Here is an 18,509-nt window from a genome sequence, read left to right as displayed (position 1 = left end):
GCCTTTAGCTCAGTGTGGATGTTGGCTGTAATCCATGGCTTCTGGTTGGGATATATACGTACGATCACTGTGGGTACGTCGTTGACGATGCACTTATTAATGAAGCGGTGACTGATGTGGTAAATTCCTCAATGCTTTCAGATGTGTGCCAGAATATATTAGTCTGTACTAGTGAAACAGTCCTGCAGCTTAGCATCTGCTTCATCGGACCACTTCCGTATTGAGCGTGCCACTGGTACTTCCTGTTTGAGTTTTTGCTTGTAAGGTGGAATCAGGAGGATAGAGTTATTGTCAGATTTGCCAAAAGGATGGCGAGGGAGAGCTTTGTATGCGTCTCTGTGTGTGGAGTAAAGGTGATCTAGAGTTTCACCTCTAGTTGCACAGGTGACATGCTGGCAGAAATCAGTTAAAACGGATTTTTGTTTTCCTGCATTAAAATCCCCGGCCACCAAGAGTGCCGCCTCTGGGCGAGGTATTTCCTATTTAGTTATGGCCCTATACAGCTCATTGAGTGTGGTCTTAGTGCCAGCATCGGTTTGTGGCAGTAAATAGACAGCTAAGAAAATTATAGATGAAAACTCTCTTGATAAATATTATGGTCTACAGATTATCATGAGGTATTCTAACGCAGGCGGGCAGAACATTGAGACTTCCTTAATATTAGAGATTGCGAACCAGCTGTTGTTAACAAAGATACACACACCACCACCCTTGAGTTTACCGCTGCCGCTCTGTCCTGCCGATGTAAAACCAGCTTGAATATGATCAATTTACTTGTTCAGCCAAATTTCCGAGAAGCATTGGACATTACAGTTCTTCAGGTCCCATCTTCAGGTCTCCAGTGATTTGTATATTTGCCAATAGAACAGATGGTTGTGGCTGTTTATTTTCTCCTCCGCGTAGTTTCATCAGGGTACCCGCATGTTGGCCTCTATATCGCCGTCTCTTTCTCTTCCACCTGTCGGGATTAGGGCCTGGTCTGGGGTGAGCAGTATGTCCTGTGCCGCCGACTCGTTGAAATATAAATCTTCATACAAATTGAGGTTAGTGATCGCTGTTCTGATGTCCAGAAACTTTTTAAGGTTATAGGAAACGATGGGCGGAAACATTATGTACAAGAAGTGTTAAGATCAGCGCAAACAAAACACACAAAACAGCAGAATTGGTCATGATCCCGTAAAACGGCCTCTATACATTCCAGCGCTATTGAATATCAAAACAATCAACTTCTCATTCAACTACCTTAGATATGTACATAATGAGTCCGTAACAATTGTTCGATATTGTTGACCTATATTTAGATTATCATAAAAGACTAGAATATGGTTAAAATGTAATTACTCCAATGAGACTTATAAACATGTGTTTTGTGACATTTAATTCTAATGTCCCCTTTATTCCGGAAGAGTAGTTACATGAGTTCAGGTCGTCCTTTTTGCAATCTCCTAATAACATTTAAATCACTAAAACAAAGCAGTCTTTGTGTGTGTGTGTGTGTTTGCGTGTGTGTGTGTGTGTTCCATCTGTATGTAAAGTCGCAAATGCCAACTAATTCACTTAACATTCCTGTCTCATGCTGTTTGAAAAATGTGTATTGTGTATCTTTTTATAAGTCTCAAATTGTGCTCTTGGAAGGTGAAGAACATAAAAAAAACACACACTTTAAACTTTTAAGAGCAAACTAACTCCAAAGCTCTTTGGCTTTAGATATTGTCATGGTAACTGAGAGCCAGTCTTGTTCTAAATCTTCCTGGTCATATGAGAACGATTTCTGGATTAAGGGCACACTGGCCAGCCATTACAGCCATAGCAAGGTTATTTTCAATCACAAACAGGTTTTTGTTAAACTGAAGACCACATGCTGTTATTAGCGACTGTTATGAGGCTCACATGAAACGTCTAAAACGTATATTATACAGCAGGTAAGTATCTTCACCAGACATCTGGGAAGGATACCCATCAACATAAATTTGCTTCCAGTGTGTTTCCACTCAGAGGCTTTTATTGATAAAATGTCACATTTACTTAAGTATAAAAGATTGTCAACATAAATAATTACATCAATAAAATATAATGTTCAGCAGGTACAGTACAAAATACAATGTTTTGTCATGCCCAATAGAAGACAAAAAAACACTTAAATAAAATGTACAATTTGTTATAAAAAATACATACTGAGAATTAAATAATACATCAGGTTTTAATTTATATATGTATATAAAAAGACTATATCTTATACTCTTAAAAGATGTCTGCTCAGCTATAATGTCAGTAAAAAGGTTGGAGGTGCTCCAGTAGTTCTTGGTCCTGGAGTTTGAACATCAGAATGTCAGATTTAAGTGCATAGTTTCAGTACTATAAGAGCGACAGTGGTAACATCATCAGAGACAATCCTCATCACTAGGCCTAGACCCCTCAAACTCAACTCTCGACTTTGAAGCAAGTGCCACTGCATTTATTAATTGTTCCCCTCTAATCAAGGATTGATTTAGACCTGGGACACCAGGTGTGTGCAATTAATTATCAGGTAGAACAGAAAAACAGCAGCCTCCAGACCTCATAGGGTAAGAGTTGAGTACCCTGGCTTAGACTGTCATGGGACGTAGCGGGTGAATGGGATTGGGGATGTAGTCTACTACAGGTCTACCCACTGAGTTAGGTTCTAGAATTAACTCACAACTCTGCATATTTATAACACAAGAGTACAGATGTTGAAACTAAAAAGTGCAATAATTTCATACCCATCCAGTCTAAACTCAGGTGAAGCCTATTTAGTAAATAATCTCTCTGGTTTGAACTGTATCACAACTCATCACTAGAGGGCGCTGTGAGACCAAACAAACAGGGATGGATAAAGCGAATGACCTGCCCGAGAAATGCAATTGGAAAAATGTACTTGTAGGTAGTAGTGTAGTAGGGAATGCATCTGAAATGGCACCCTATTCCCTACAAAGGGTGCCATTTGGGATGCAGTTAGGGTGAATTTTGCATGTATTGGCCATTTAGTGTCCAGCACTTTGGGCAGCTCTTCCGTTCTTCTATTCCTCCCTTTTCTCCTCATCTTGCTTTTCTTCTCGATCCTCACCCATTGGTCAATATTCCCGACTTCAGGGTGTGTTGGACTGGGCAGTGCCCTCTCATACATTGTCACAGATCAGGGTGCCCTCTGGGCTTGTGTGTGATGATGTTGACATGCCACTCTCATTCACACACCAGCAGTGACCGCGGTGCATGCCCCGAGACGACCGACACTGCCACACAGATATAAAGCCAATTAGAGATGTGCAGTTTTGTATAGGACACAACAACGACACTCAAACACATACACACAAGCATTTCTGACCAGGTATCGAGTCCAGCCTGCAACTAAAGATTGAGTTGGTCCACTGAACTCCTACTTAGGCAAGGTTACTCATCATCCAAGCATAGTTTGGCGAACCACCTCTGCTATACATGCATAAACTAGTCTGCTTCTAAACCTACCTGTTTCTTTCTGAAGAAACCACGCTTGTCACAGTTGGGCATATAGATATCGCCACGGTCTAACTGGAAGACCATGGGCTCAAGACTTTTAAGTACAGTGTTCAGCAGCTTACGACACGGAGCCTAGAGAGAGACGGAGAGAGAGTGGGTTTTCATTATTAAAACCCCCGCCCCTATCTCAGGTGCATATTTTATTGTCTTTCAATTCTATCGCTTAACACAATCGTTCACACATTTAGAAGTACAACATGTCCTCATTATGAAATGTCTTAAGTAAGAGATTTCACCTTCTCCAGGTCTTCAGTGGGTGTCGGGAGTGTGGCTGGAAAAAAGACATGACAACAGCTTTAGCATAGTAATGGATTGCATTACCACAGTAACTGATTAATGAAATATCTGATTAATGCAGTGGCAGAGACAAACCAGTAGGTAGAGTCACATATCATGTTCACAGATTGGCATTAACAGGTTGTAGAGTAAAATTACCAGCTGCTGGTGATTTGAGGTTAACATGACATAACTGGGATTATTTAAGAGAAGAACATTTCCCACACACAAAACAAATGAATTCCTGGTGGAGTCTGAGCATAGATTTATTTGAATGAAATCCTAAGTCTTGTGGCTGAGTTTGGAGCACTGCATACTGATCTTGGCTCTGTCTCCAATGTAAACTACTGTCAGTGCCAATTGTGTGCTCCATTACGACCAGCTGTATTTCTTACTTCTGATGAAGCTACACATTTTCCACTTCCACAGGCCAATACAATCTCACAATCGGGACCTTTCTTATCACAACAAAGTCATCAGAGCAACATGTATTTATTTGTCTAAGATATACAGCGCTGGTGTCATCTCTATACCCTGACAAGGATAAACTCTGGGCCCTTGTTATACAGCCTATAACTAGGTCAAGTGAACTATCTGCAAAAGCTCAATTTAGCATTGATTTTAGTTACAGTTTACAGTACCCCCTCCTCCATCCCACCAGATGTAACTGAGTGGCGTCTCCCTCTCTGCTGTAGTAGGTGTCTTACCTTTGGGCTGGGGACTCTCAGAAGGGCTGGGTTCACTGGCGTTGCCGCAGACTCCCCTGCCCTGCAGAAGGGCCTGGAGGGGGCTGGGGTCTCCCAGTGGTGGGGCACAGCGGAGTCCTCGGGCACAGCTCAGGGTGTAGACCCCACAGGGCTCCCCCAGGAACAGGACGGTGGTGCTGAGCTCCCCAGACTGTTGCCTCTGGTTGGGGGCTCTAGCCCCCTGTAAGCCCTTACTGGAGGGACTCCTTCCTCTGAGAGGGGGAAGCCGGGAGGCTAGCGTCCACGGGCTGGAGAGGGCAAGCTGGAGGAAGAGCAGGGCCAGAAGGTCAGGGTACAGAAGCATGTTTCCCTCAAGATACACGTGGTCCACCAACAAAAGTTAAGTAATAGTCCAGGAGGTTCCTATTTGTTTCAATGCCAGATAGGGAGTTTCAATGTCAGGTAGGCTGTTGTCTGAGGTTTGTTCTTATTCAGCTCAATTCCAGTTGTTGGTTGGGAGACGCGAGGCAGAGTGGATAGGAATCCCCTCCAGCTACAACAGAGCGATAATGAAGCAGACAGACACCACGGACAGCGGCTTTTAAAGAGCCAAAAGGTGGAGGGAGAGGGAGGGGGAAGGAAGAGTGAGAGAGGAATATTAGTCTCCCCTCTCATTTCCAGATTGCTGAGCACACCCCCACTTCCCCTTGTCTCTGACACACACACCTTTCCTTTACCAGTGCCTGCTGGCGAAATAGGGTTAGCTGTAACCCCATCATGAATGTGTCATTATTGCTGTGTCATATTCAGCATTATTGTTTTTCCACCGGGAATACATTTGATTTATATGTTTTGCAAGTAAGCATTACTGACACATTTAAAATGACAGGCTGGTGATGAGAACATTTGTTTATAGAAAACATATATGTTTGATTAAGTGTCCTTCTGTGTATACAAACTGAGAATAACCCTTGTACATACTTCACCTGTGCTTTGATGGTTATTGATGAAGAAGCCTGATAATGAATTTGGACAGGTTCCAACAGCAATCTTGTTAAACCGTTGCATCAGGCACTGGTCTAAATCCTATTCATTTACTGTACTTTACGACTGAACACCTGAGCTGTTTGAAATGTGGGCTACCGTCTTTGTAACTTTGGAATGTACAGTCAAACACCAAAGGAATTCTAATCAAGGCATTAGTCACTCACATCCAAAGTTTAATGACCCCATTAAATGGAATGTTTGCATTTGCAGTTGCCATGGCTTAGCTTAAAATAACAAATAATGAACACAAAAGAGTAGTTTAATGACTTAAAAGTGCACGTTCAGACTTTGATCAGAGAGACATTGACGGAGAGGGTGCCGGAGTGCCACTTAACATAGGGGACTTTGGCTGACTAAGCCAAACATGATTCATTCTTCCATGACAGGAAATGCATTCCTCTGTGTGTGTGTGTGTGTGTGTGTGTGTGTGTGTGTGTGTGTGTGTGTGTGTGTGTGTGTGTGTCATGATAATGGACTAGTGAAGAATTTTGTAGGAGGACCACCTCTTTAAAAATTACTTATTTTAGGAAAAAACACTGCTGTTTAATGCTGAAGCCACCTGGCAACGAATATGTAAAAGCAAGAAACATTTGCTGTCAGTCCTGTATTCCCAGTTCACGATACGAACTCTGTTCGGTTCAAATGTTTCACAATCAAGATTTATTCTTTATTTTTTTAGCTATGGAAGCCCTCCCTTTCCACACCTAACAATTAGTAACCCACCCCAAAACTCAGGATTCATCCTTCGAAAAAAAGATACGGCTCCGCCCCATAATTAGGCTCCTTTATATTTTTACAGTCATCTCAAATTCTCTCTTGCGCACTCACACACACGTTTCATTTATATATATAAGACAAATGTTCACTGTCAAGTGTAGCCAACTCAATTTAGATAATTATGCTCTCTGAAAAATAGCCTATAGCCTAAAATAAACAGCTACAGTAGAGTACTTTATAGATTGCCGGAAACAAATGTTTTTGGTATCATGATGTCATTAGAACGCGCCATTTGCACTCAGCGGAATTTGTTTTGATGGAGCTGGAGAGCGCGTACGGGAAATTTGTAAACAACAAGGAATTTGGCCACAGATGAAAGGCAGTAACTTAACTATAAGGTGTGCAACTTTTAGTCTGTGTGTGTTTTTATAAATAAACGAGAAGTTACCGGACGTGTGAGAGGATGTCCTGCGTACGGACAGAACTCTTCCTCACTGTGTGTGTGGTTGAGAAGTACTTGATGTGGATAGCTAGCTAACCTACGGCTGCAGTAGCTAACAGTATTTATTTCCCTGCAGGTGTTGGCAGCTGGAGCTAGATAGCTGGCTAGTTCGCTCTAGACTAGTAACATTTGATATGTGTCATAAATTGCTAGCTAACTAGGTATATTGTGTATTAACTAGGTAATACGCCGTACATGACATGTGTTATTATTAGACACCCTCGTACAAGCTACTTCGGGCATTTTATTTTTCAGTTTGATTTCGATCCAACTGAACCAAACAAATGCAAAACCAACATCCTAGTCCATAACTATTCAGCCTGCTATTCATATGCAGCTGCCACTTCAAAAACGTATATGAGAGTAGGGTAGAGGATCAACACCTCAAGGTTCCTGTTTCTGTCCTCAGGTAAGCGATGGACGACATCAACCTCCATTACCGTTTTCTGAACTGGAGACGGAGGATCCGGGAGATTCGCGAGGTGGGGGCTGTACGGTACCGTGAGAGGTTCAAGAGGATGCTGAGAGACGGAGACGTGCTAAGGTGGGGATGAAAACTGTCAAGTGTAGGATGATGAATGAGGGATTGAATTGAATACTTTATTTTCCAGAAGGAATATCAGTTGTGGTAAGTCAGATAAGATCAAGATACATAGTGTATATACCTATAAACAGCAACATTCATACATAAAAATATATAATGACACTAGCCAAAACAGTGTTCCTCTATCCTGGTTCTGGGCAGGGAATGTAAAGAGAAGGAACAGTCAGAGCCTGGTTTCCCAACAATGGCAGAAGATGTAAAATGTGTTTCCAAAAACACCACGCAGAGAGAACGGTCGCTAAGTGCGTTGTTGGAGCATGTGTTGATGCTGATAGTATGGAAAGAAAGGGAGCGCTGCTCTTTGATCAGCTTTATCCATTCAAATCTTACCTTAACATTCACAGTACTGAAAACGGATCAGCTCCTATTACAACTTACAGCTGCCAATATTGAGGCGGCTTATTCTAATGCTTACCCAATAAAAATTCACTAAATCACCGATTTGGCACATCATTGCGCACATGTTAGGCCAGTGATTCCCAACCAGAGGTACTAGGACCCCTGGGGGTACATGAGAAGACTCATGAGACTATAGGCTTACTGGTAAAATGCACATGAGAGGCTACTCTGGGCAGAGCGAAATTCAGTTCGTAGTACAGCATATATATTGAGACAAATATATATATATATATATATGAGAGAGAGAGAAATTACAGACAGTATCCTACAAGTAGCAAAATATAACTCAATTGATTGAACATGAAATGTATTTCATTATGATTGAAATAGGCCTATAGCCTACTATTTATTTTAATGCAGTCATCTTGGTTTCCATTTGAAGCATTTTATACGTCCCTTGTATGTATCATTTGCAAAGACATTGGCAGCTTTTTATTTATTGTCAACTTTGTTCTGAAGTTATCAGCGGTCAAAGAGAGATTGATACACCATGTGATTCTATGTTTAGCGGAGATCTTCTGTGTCTAAAGTGCCGCGGGAAGGCAAAAAAGCATCTAACGACGCACTTAGCTGTTCTACGAGTGGTCTGAGGCAGGCGTTAGATTAAGAGTGTTTTCAAGTGCAAGGTTAATAACGATGGTTTTGGGAATAAGCTCAGAGATTTAACAATGCTCCTACAAAGGTTCTAACGATTAACTTATCCTGAAGATGCTTTTTGGAAACCGGGCCCAGATCAGTCAGTCAGACACAATTTACCCACAATGAATCACGGCCCTAATATTCTCAAACACAGCCACCCTGTGGCCCTGTCCACAGAACCAAGGAATGTAAAGAGAAAGAACAGTCAGATGCGTCATAATATCTCTATCCTTGGTTCTGGGGATCCACAGGCATGGTGGCCTTGTTCGAGAACATCAAATCTGTGATGCAATGTGGGTAAATTGTGACTGACGGTCTGATCTGCAAATAATAATAGGTAGTTATTATTCAAGGTGAATTGTAGATCAGGCAGTCGGTGACTGCAAGGCAGTCGAAGCCAAACAAGCCCACTGTGAGTGAAGTCTTTTGTTGCAGCCAAGTAGTAACACCGGATTCAAGTCCTTGATGAGCTGACTCAGGTGTGTTAGTTTGTACTGGGTCCTAGGCCCGTATCCACAAAGCATCTCATAAAACGTCCTAGGAATCCTGTTAAAACCTATTTTAAGACTTAAAAAACTCCCAGCTCAGAGTAGGTTGATGTTAAGACACTGCTCAGACATACTCTTAGCTAGGAGTAAAATCAACTCATAAAAGTTTATCTCAGCTGGTAATCACGGCAGTTTGAGGTACCGCAAAGGAAAGATAGTGATGACACTTATTGACATTGTTGCAAATTATGGGGAATAACCATTTGCGATGAGCCATCGCCAGCTGTGAATGGGACTGTACATCAAATGTTGAAATGGTAAAACGTTTGCTATAATTTTCACCTGACCTGATCACTTTGCCTTGGCCTACTCTTAATTATTGCCTAATATATATGGCATATATATATTTTTTAACAAATTCTAATGGTTGTTAAAAGCAGAATTTTAACAATATTATCGTTAAATCAACACACTCGCAATCCCGTTTAACAACTCTAAATTGCTTTTGCAAAGTAGGCATCAAGTCACTTGCCGATAATGTTGCATACAACATTGTATACTTTTGAAAGGTCTATCATTTTCATCGAACACAATCAAAGTTAACATAAGCCCTAGTAGCCAGCAGATCCAACACCTTACACTTGCTTACAGCTGCACTACACATTTCTCATCCCTATACATTTCTCATCACAGGTTTGAGGTACGTTTTCCAAGCCATATCTTGCGCCGGCTCTGCAGTTTCTTAATACATTTTCTGGGGTAACTGTAACCAAGCATAAGCTGTCAGATCAGCTAAAGCCCTAGATGCTTTCAATTGGCAAATTTATATGCATGCACAATAGGTTCTATGCGAGCTATTTCTATGCTTCCCATTCTTAAGTTTTGTTTTTGAGTCTTTTACTTTCGGTTTTGTACACCAGCTTCAAACAGCTGAAACAACAATATTTTTGCTTATGGAAAATATATTTCAGAGTGGTTTAGATGGTATAATGGTATACTATCTTATTTTGTCACATAAACTGAAATTAGGCAAACTATTAGATTATTAGCAACCAGGAAATGGCAGAGCGATTTTTGCATAGTGCAACTTTAACAACTGCAATTGCATGTGGTGCAGGAACCACTGACTCACTGCATTTTTCTATTATCAAGACACCTGCTGGTAATTCTTAACTGGTTAGGACAGCTCATGAGGTCTCCTAAATATATTTTGACTAGGAGGGACTAAAGAGGCTTCATGCATAGTTTTCAATTTTTACCCATAATAGTAGGAGTAAAACGTATATTCTCAGCACTTATGACTCATTTTCCACTTGCTTTGTGGATACGGCCCCTAGATTGATTGCTTTTAGACTCATACTTTATTTCACACTGTCCTCCTCTCCTCTCACTGTCTTGGATGACCAGTACCATCCACAAGTTAAAGAACAACTGTATGCTGTGTAGCATACACTTGAATGTTCGTTGCATACTTTCAAATACTTTTGCAAATACAATACGATTAATATAAAGTTATTTCTGAAATTCTTTTACAGTTACCAAGGGAACTCAGATGAGGTTGGCTGCTACGTGGCTCCAAGGCCGTTATCCAAAGGAAACTGCTACTTTGAGGTAGGCTCCAATACAGATTTAGTTAGGTATCCCTGACTCAGGCATTGGTGGTCTTGTAGTTCATTTTGGTCCATTTATTTAACATTACCAAGCTATTAATCAAATTTGACAGACATATTACACAAGTTGTCAAGTCAAGATGTCTCTTGCCTCTATTGTGTTCCCACACTGTTGTACCCTGTTGTTCCCACACTGTTGCCTACTGTAGTATAGGCTAGTCTTTTGACAGGTCAAGAGTCCCGTTCAAGTCAAGAGCATCGTAATTCTGAGCCCATCGCCAGTCGCACCCTGTAGATTAACTGCTGTCTGCCCTCAGAGAACTGCACAGCTGCTAAATTTAGCTGACACATTTAAGTAAAAATAGTTTTCAGACCAACCCAAACTGTTATTTTTGGACCCTTCTTTTTTTTTTAAACAAATGATCTGACAAATGGATCAAACATGGTCGTTTTTCCAGCGTAAAAGTATGCAGTGTGTAACATAACTCCCCAGTTATTCACCAGTACCTTTTTTAATAGGAGTCCCTCCAGACTAAATCATAAAGACAGCAGACTCGTAAAAAAGCATCCTGGGTTTTGGTAAAGCTCAGGAAAGGAGGACTTGGCTGTACATTCTGGGATAGGGAGAGGTCTGGTTCTGGTGTTTAGTGTTGGCTTCCTGAGCCTACTGTATGCTATGCCAGGACAGTGAGTGGGTAAGTAGAGTGATTCCTGAAGGAGTCCTGCTGGTGTCCATATGTGAGTCCCAAATGGCACCCTATTCCCTTTATAATGCACTACTTTTGACCAGTGCCCATAATAGTCCACTATATAGGGGAATAGCGTGCCATTTGGGATGCACACTATGGCATTGGAGGATTGACTGGGCAGACATAATGAGTGTCTGACTGAACGCCCGCGCCTGCTTTAACTTTCATGGAAGGGAAATCATATCCCGCTTTTCATTAACGGACACACCTTAGAGTGAATAAAACACAGCCTTGTTTATGGAAACAGAAGACTGAATCCATGTCATTATTTTTCTTATTGTCTTATCTACTTTTTGACACATGCACTGAAATATTCCCGTTTTCAGGACGATCATTGCCAAAACACAGATTTTATTAATCAATCATGTAACTGCAAGTTACATGGTTCTTATATGAACATGTTTGGTTTTTGAGGCTTAGACCATTTAGCAATGGGCAAGGGGTGCTTTCCCAACCACCTATCAGTCAGTTGTCACCTCAGTCTATCACCAGCACACCTGTGCCCATCTCAGTTGAAGTGTCTTTATGTCCCAAATGGCACCCTATTCCTTTTAGAGTGCACTACTTTTGACTAGGGCCCATAGGTGCCATTTGTGACACAGCCCACACCAGTCTGACTGAGGATTAGGAAGGTCTGAAAGGGATTAAGAATGTGATACAGAGAAACAGACTGCTGCATATTCCAGGGACCATGCTAGTGAGGTCATGGGGAAGAACTTAATGGTTTCCCCTTTTCAGCGCTCTGGATCTGTCAGTGTTCTGATTGCACTCCTTCTACTCAAGCGGCCCTCAGGTATGATGTCATAATTAATTGCTGTCGGTAGGAAAGTGTGTAGTTGCAGGTGCTCGTGAACAGCTGTCTGACTGCCACCCTACAGGGAAATATGAATGAGGACTTTTGAGCATGTTAGGACCTCTTGCTCATGCTATGGTTTTTAAGTGAAGTGGTCTGTGATGTTTTCAGGTGACCATCGTTGACACAGGGGTGAGGGGGATGATTGCTGTTGGCCTGGTGCCTCAGTACTACAAGCTGGATCATCAGCCTGGCTGGCTCCCGCACTCAGTGGCCTACCACGCTGATGATGGCAAGTAAGTTAATTGAATTGAACTTTAATTGATGTTCGACAAATCAGAGTCGCGACGCATGTGGCAAGAACAAGAGTATCACAGACTACAAAGGCAAATCCAGCTGTGTGGTGCCCATCGAAGCCTCCCTACCAGACGGTCTTAACATATTCTACCCTCGATTCGGAAGACTCGCTGCTCCGGATGACCAAGTGCTTTCGCTCTCAGAGGCTGATGTGAGGAAAACTCCCAAAAGAGTGAATACTCACAAAGCTGCCGGCCCAGATGGCATCCCTGGCCGCATCATCAGAGTGTGTGCTGGACACCACCCTCTGTAACTGGATCCTGGACTTCCTCACAGGCAGACCAAAGGCTGTGAGGATTGGCAACAACACCTCCTCTACAATGACTCTTAACAGAGGGGCCCCCCAGTGGTGTGTCCTCAGGCCTCTGTTATACCTGTTCATCCACGACTGTGTGGTTTTGCACGACCCCAACTCCATCATCAAGTTTGCTGACAACACTACGGTTGTAGGCCTGATAACCAACAATGACGAGTCAGCCTATAGGGAGGAGGTAAGTGAACTGGCATTGTGGTGCCAGGACAACAACCTCTCCCTCAATGGCAGCAAAACAAAGGAGCTGATTGTTGGCTTCAGGAAGCAGAGGAGAGAACATGCTCCAATCCACATCAACGGGACTGCAGTAGAGAGAGTTAAGAGGGAGTAGAGAGAGTTAACAGTTAAGTTACTCGGCGTCCACATCACCGAGGACTTGTCATGGACCAACAACACCACCAGTGTTGTCAAGAGGGTGCAACAGCACCTCTACTTCCTAAGGCGGCTGAAGAAATTCGGAATGTCACCCCGGGTCCTCTCCAAATACTAACGCTGCAGCATCGATAGCGTCCTGACCGGTTGCATCACGGCCTGGTATGGGAATTGCATCATCCACGACTGCAAGACCCAGTACATCACTGGGGCCGTGCTCCCACCCACCGTGCTCCCGGGCTCCCAAGTGGCGCAGTGGTCTAAGACACTGCATCTCAGTGCAAGAGGCGTCACTGCAGTACCTGGTTCGAATCCAGGCTGCATCACATCTGATCGTGATTGGGCGTCCCATAGGGCGGCGCACAATTGGCTCAGCGTCGTCCTGGTTAATAAGAATTTGTTCTTAACTGACTTGCCTTAGTTAAATAAATAAAAAAATCCAGGACATCTACCTGAAATGGTGCCTGAGGAAGGCCCGCAGCATCATCAAGGACCCCCCGCCACGAGCTGTTTTTACCCTTACCGTTGGGCAGATGGTATCAGAGCATGAGGTCTGATATCAACAGGCTCAGAGACAGTTTTTATCTACAAGCCATCAGACTGCTGAACACTTGAACTGGACTGACCACCGGCTCTGCTTCTCCGCACCTTAGCAAACATGCACTCACGCACACACCCCCACACACACACACATTCATGCTACACACGCATCACAACTGCAGCTACCAGACTCTTATTATGATTGGTAAATACTGCACAATTTAAACACCTTTCCCCCAACCCCCCTTCCGCAAAACACGTGTAAATATTGGACTATAAATTGTACCTTCCTGTATTATACTAACATGTTTATTCTATTCTACTGAGCCATTTACTTTATGTATTTCTATCTTTTATTATTGTCCCCCATGATGAAATTCGGGAAGGGACTGTGGATCTGTCTTCGTCCGTCCGTTCATTTGTCCGTTAGTCACACGCAATATTTCAGACAGCACTGGGCCGAGTTAGATGAAACCTTGGGGGAATGATGCGTCTTGAAAATGTTTACTGATTGGTCCAAAGGCTAAAGTAATTAACTGAAATGTGTTAGTTACACGCGATATGTCAATTGGCCCAAGTGTGGGTTCTGCATAATTTATGGGGGACAAAATGTTTACTGTTGCCTTGTTTCTTATTTTTATTGCATTGTCGAGAAGGAACCTGCAAGTAAGGAATTCGTTGGACGGTGTATACCATGTGTATCCCGTACATACTCTAAAATCTCCTATTTTTAAAAGTTTTGAATGAAGGTCTACCTCAACATTCTAGCATCAGTTTGCTTTAGAATGCATAGAGATAATTTCAATGGTATGTTCTAGAAGGGAATAGAGAAATAGGCCTAATGTTCCTCAACAGATTTATTTTGAACGCTCCACAGCACCACTTTACGAACATTCAACCTAAGTTGAGAAACACTGCTTGGTAGAGCTGGGCGGCAATATAGACAAAAATCCATATCGCGATAAATTGCTTGAACTGATGCGATAACGATAAATAGAACAATACATTTATAACATTAATGTGCACCACTTTTTTTATCCTTTAAACTACTAATACTATTAGTTATGGTTATAACTATCAATTGTCCCATTAACAATCACACATATTAGCTAACTTATTTCATTTCAAACTTCACATTTCTCTAGTATAGGCTACTTATGGTGATGACAATATCAGCAAAAAGCCTGCGATAAGTGATTGGTATGGTCGGTGTCGATCATTTTTGGTTTATCGTCTCAGTTCTACTACTTTGTCTACTGTTGTGATGCTTAGGGTCATGTATAAAATGCCAGTTGGCAATTATTTTGGCTACCATGGCTAGAAGAAGAGATCTCAGTGACACTGAAAGGTGGGTTCAAAGGAGCATAGGAGGTTTAAAGTGTGTGTGTTTCTGTCTGTCACCAGATCTCAATCCAATTGAACACTAATGGGAGATTCTGGAATGGCGCCTGAGACAGCATTTCCCACTACCATCAACAAAACACAAAATTATGGAATTTCTTGTGGAAGAATGGTGTCAAGTCCCTCCAGTAGAGCATCAGATACTTGTTGAATTCATGCCAAGGCACATTGAAGCTGTTCTGGCGTCTCGTGGTGGGCCAACCCCCTAGACAATTTATGTTGGTGTTTCCTTTTGTAGCCTGCCAGCTGTTGCTCAGCCAACACGCTCACATCTCACCTCTCTGCCATTCAACAGGCTGTACAATGGGAACACTGTTGGACAGCAATTTGGACCCAAATGTAACCGTGGCGATCGTATCGGCTGTGGGATCTACCTAGAGTCGTTGGAGGATGGACGAACAACAGTCCTCTTCACCAAGAACGGAAAAGAAGTAAGCTAAGCTCTTAGTCTTATTCTCTTTCACACACCTGTAGGCCTACAACATACAATCAAGATCTTGCTGTAATTGGAGAAAGATTACCCTACCTTCGTCTGGTATTTATATTTTCTATGATATGTAACACCTCCATATGCCATGAATGCAGATTGGGCCACAGAGATTGAGTCTTAATTTCGTAGTCTTATTTGTGAGACCACGTGTGCAGTCAGGATCAAGGCTTTGGTCTGAGACTGGGTCTAGTACTCAATGGTCCTGGACTGGTCCAGACTCCATCTATCTGTCACCCATCGGACATAGTAACATTGTGTTTGCGTCCAGGTGGGCACGGTCGTGGTCCCAGGGTCTCCAGAGGCACTCTACCCGGCCGTGGGGATGCACTCCTTGGGGGAGGAGGTGCAGCTGGATCTGCAGGCTGAGTGGGGGATGGAGGAGGACGGACTAATGATGGTTGACAGCCACGAGGATGAGTGGGGGCGTCTCCATGACGTCAGGGTCACCGGGACGGTAAGGACCTGGTCTTCCCTGTTGTCTTCTAGGCTACATACTGAATTAATGTTATTCACATGATCTTCTTGTAGTGATTGTTACACCTCATCTTCTCAACATACATATTATGTAAATTGTGTATGACTATGAATAAACAACCTTTGTATGATGAAAGAGAGGGTATGATTACGTTCCAATGTCCATACTAGCATACCACTTAGAATTAGTGTTGTCACGATACCAGAATATTTACTGGTAACAAGGTTTAGTATCACGATACTCGCTACCATCACGGTACCCGATATCATAACGATATCACTTCAAAATGGCACTTGATCCAGACGGATCTTTTGAGTTCAATATCATGACATTTGAAATGTTTGATGTCCATTTTTCAGAGACAGCCATGTATGCATTAATGAATCAATTAGACAATCATGCAATCAATTTGACTTCACTTTTAGCAATCTAACTACAGTGCCTTCAGAAAGTTTTCACACAACCTTTTTCCACATCTGTGAACGACCATCTCGATTCGGTCCTATGTACAGTGGGGGAAAAAAGTATTTGATCCCCTGTTGATTTTGTACGTTTGCCCACTGACAAAGAAAGGATCAGTCTATAATTTTAATGGTAGGTTTATTTGAACAGTGAGAGACAGAATAACAACAAAAATATCCAGAAAAACACGTAAAAAATGTTATAAATTGATTTGCATTTTAATGAGGGAAATAAGTATTTGACCCCCTCTCAATCAGAAAGATTTCTGGCTCCCAGGTGTCTTTTATACAGGTAACGAGTTAAGATTAGGAGCACACTCTTAAAGGGAGTGGTCCTAATCTCATCTTGTTACCTGTATAAAAGACACCTGTCCACAGAAGCAATCAATCAATCAGATTCCAAACTCTCCACCATGGCCAAGACCAAAGAGCTCTCCAAGGATGTCAGGGACAAGATTGTAGACCTACACTAGGCTGGAATGGGCTACAAGACCATCGCCAAGCAGCTTGGTGAGAAGGTAACAACATTTGGTGCGATTATTCGCAAATGGAAGAAACACAAAAGAACTGTCAATATCCCTCGGCCTGGGGCTCCATGCAAGATCTCACCTCGTGGAGTTGCAATGATCATGAGAATGGTGAGGAATCAGCCCAGAACTACACGGGAGGATCTTGTCAATGATCTCAAGGCAGCTGGGACCATAGTCACCAAGAAAACAATTGGTAACACACTACGCTGTGAAGGACTGAAATCCTGCAGCGCCCGCAAGGTCCCCCTGCTCAAGAATACATATACAGGCCCGTCTGAAGTCTGCCAATGAACATCTGAATGACTCAGAGGACAACTGGTGAAAGTGTTGTGGTCAGATGAGACCAAAATGGAGCTCTTTGACATCAACTCAACTCGCCGTGTTTGGAGGAGGAGGAATGCTGTCTATGACCCCAAGAACACCATCTCCACCGTCGAACATGGAGGTGTAAACATTATGCTTTGGGGGTGTTTTTCTGCTAAGGGGACAGGACAACTTCACCGCATCAAAGGGACGATGGACGGGGCCATGTACCGTCAAATCTTGGGTGAGAACCTCCTTCCCTCAGCCAGGGCATTGAAAATGGGTCGTGGATGGGTATTCCAGCATGACAATGACCCAAAACACACGACCAAGGCAACAAAGGAGTGGCTCAAGAAGAAGCACATTCAGGTCCTGGAGTGGCCTAGCCAGTCTCCAGACCTTAAACCCACTTCACTGTACCATTTACATCTTCTGTATCCTGCATCTGACAAATAAACTTTGATTTTATTTCATATAGTGTGTGTTTACCAGAGGCGGTAATGTGAAGAACAACATGACCTGCACCAAAGTCAGATTAGGATATAGGCCAAGGACTAGATAACGTGTATTTTTGCTTCTGCTTTCACCACTTTTAGTCTTGAAATCTTTGGTTGTTTACTACACTGCCTTACTCCGTTTAGCGCATTGCCTCACATATGAATCGTTAAAAAGATGGGTGGGGCTTAAGAGGGTGTGAACGATGCTGAATGGGTGTAGAAGAAGAGCTCTCCAGTAGGTGTACCAAAATATTCAATAGCCATTTTCTCAAAAGTGGGGTTACAAGTTTAGCAACTTTCAAAGCAGAATTACTTTCTCGATGTTCCTCAACTGCAGTGTATGATATACCATTTTCTAGCTCTGAGTCTCTACTTTTATCCAATGTCAAAAACACCATTGAAAATGTTGCTACAGTGGGGGAAAAAAGTATTTGATCCCCTGCTGATTTTGTACGTTTGCCCACTGACAAAGAACGGATCAGTCTATAATTTTAATAGTAGGTTTATTTGAACAGTGAGAGTCAGAATAACAACAAAAAATCCAGAAAAACGCATGTCAAAAATGTTATAAAATTATTTGCATTTTAATGAGGTAAATAAGTATTTGACCCCTCTGCAAAACATGACTTAGTACTTGGTGGCAAAACCCTTGTTGGCAATCACAGAGGTCAGACGTTTCTTGTAGTTGGCCACCAGGTTTGCACACATCTCAGGAGGGATTTTGTC

The 18,509-nt window shown here is 42.5% G+C and overlaps 2 protein-coding genes across 3 annotated transcripts in view; one reads left to right on the top strand and one right to left on the bottom strand.

Moving 5' to 3' along the window:
* Positions 1-950: 950 nt before the first annotated feature.
* The window catches only part of LOC115207946 (SPRY domain-containing protein 3), a 64,413-nt gene continuing 46,854 nt past the window's right edge, over positions 951-18,509 (top strand). Inside the window, exons 1-6 of one of the 2 annotated variants that reach the window (XM_029775590.1) lie at positions 951-1,043; positions 7,172-7,306; positions 10,428-10,503; positions 12,216-12,340; positions 15,323-15,458; positions 15,786-15,971. In XM_029775590.1, coding sequence (XP_029631450.1) covers positions 7,179-7,306; positions 10,428-10,503; positions 12,216-12,340; positions 15,323-15,458; positions 15,786-15,971 — 651 coding nt within the window. In that variant the 5' untranslated portion in view covers positions 951-1,043; positions 7,172-7,178. Of the gene's footprint in view, positions 1,044-6,408; positions 6,659-7,171; positions 7,307-10,427; positions 10,504-12,215; positions 12,341-15,322; positions 15,459-15,785; positions 15,972-18,509 lie in introns of those variants that run through there. The other variant, XM_029775589.1, reaches the window with a different exon arrangement.
* LOC115207947 (insulin-like growth factor-binding protein 3) lies at positions 1,968-5,111 on the bottom strand. Its single transcript, XM_029775591.1, has 4 exons — positions 4,518-5,111; positions 3,771-3,805; positions 3,484-3,606; positions 1,968-3,251 (listed from the first exon to the last, which is right to left on the bottom strand). The coding sequence occupies exons 1-4, from the start codon at positions 4,858-4,860 to the stop codon at positions 3,138-3,140; spliced, it is 615 nt and encodes a 204-aa protein (XP_029631451.1). The 5' UTR covers positions 4,861-5,111; the 3' UTR covers positions 1,968-3,137.

This window comes from Salmo trutta, chromosome 14, assembly GCF_901001165.1.
Source record: "Salmo trutta chromosome 14, fSalTru1.1, whole genome shotgun sequence".
NCBI lineage: Eukaryota > Metazoa > Chordata > Actinopteri > Salmoniformes > Salmonidae > Salmo > Salmo trutta.
This window is presented reverse-complemented; position numbering and strand designations above follow the sequence as displayed.

Bases quoted from the DNA above. Each gene is read 5' to 3' on its own strand.
- LOC115207947 (XM_029775591.1), bottom strand. From the start codon at position 4,860: ATGCTTCTGTACCCTGACCTTCTGGCCCTGCTCTTCCTCCAGCTTGCC. The intron at 3,607-3,770 runs GTGAAATCTCTT...GTCTCTCTCTAG, and splicing joins CCACTGAAGACCTGGAGAAG to GCTCCGTGTCGTAAGCTGCT. The intron at 3,252-3,483 runs GTAGGTTTAGAA...TCTGTGTGGCAG, and splicing joins GTTTCTTCAGAAAGAAACAG to TGTCGGTCGTCTCGGGGCAT.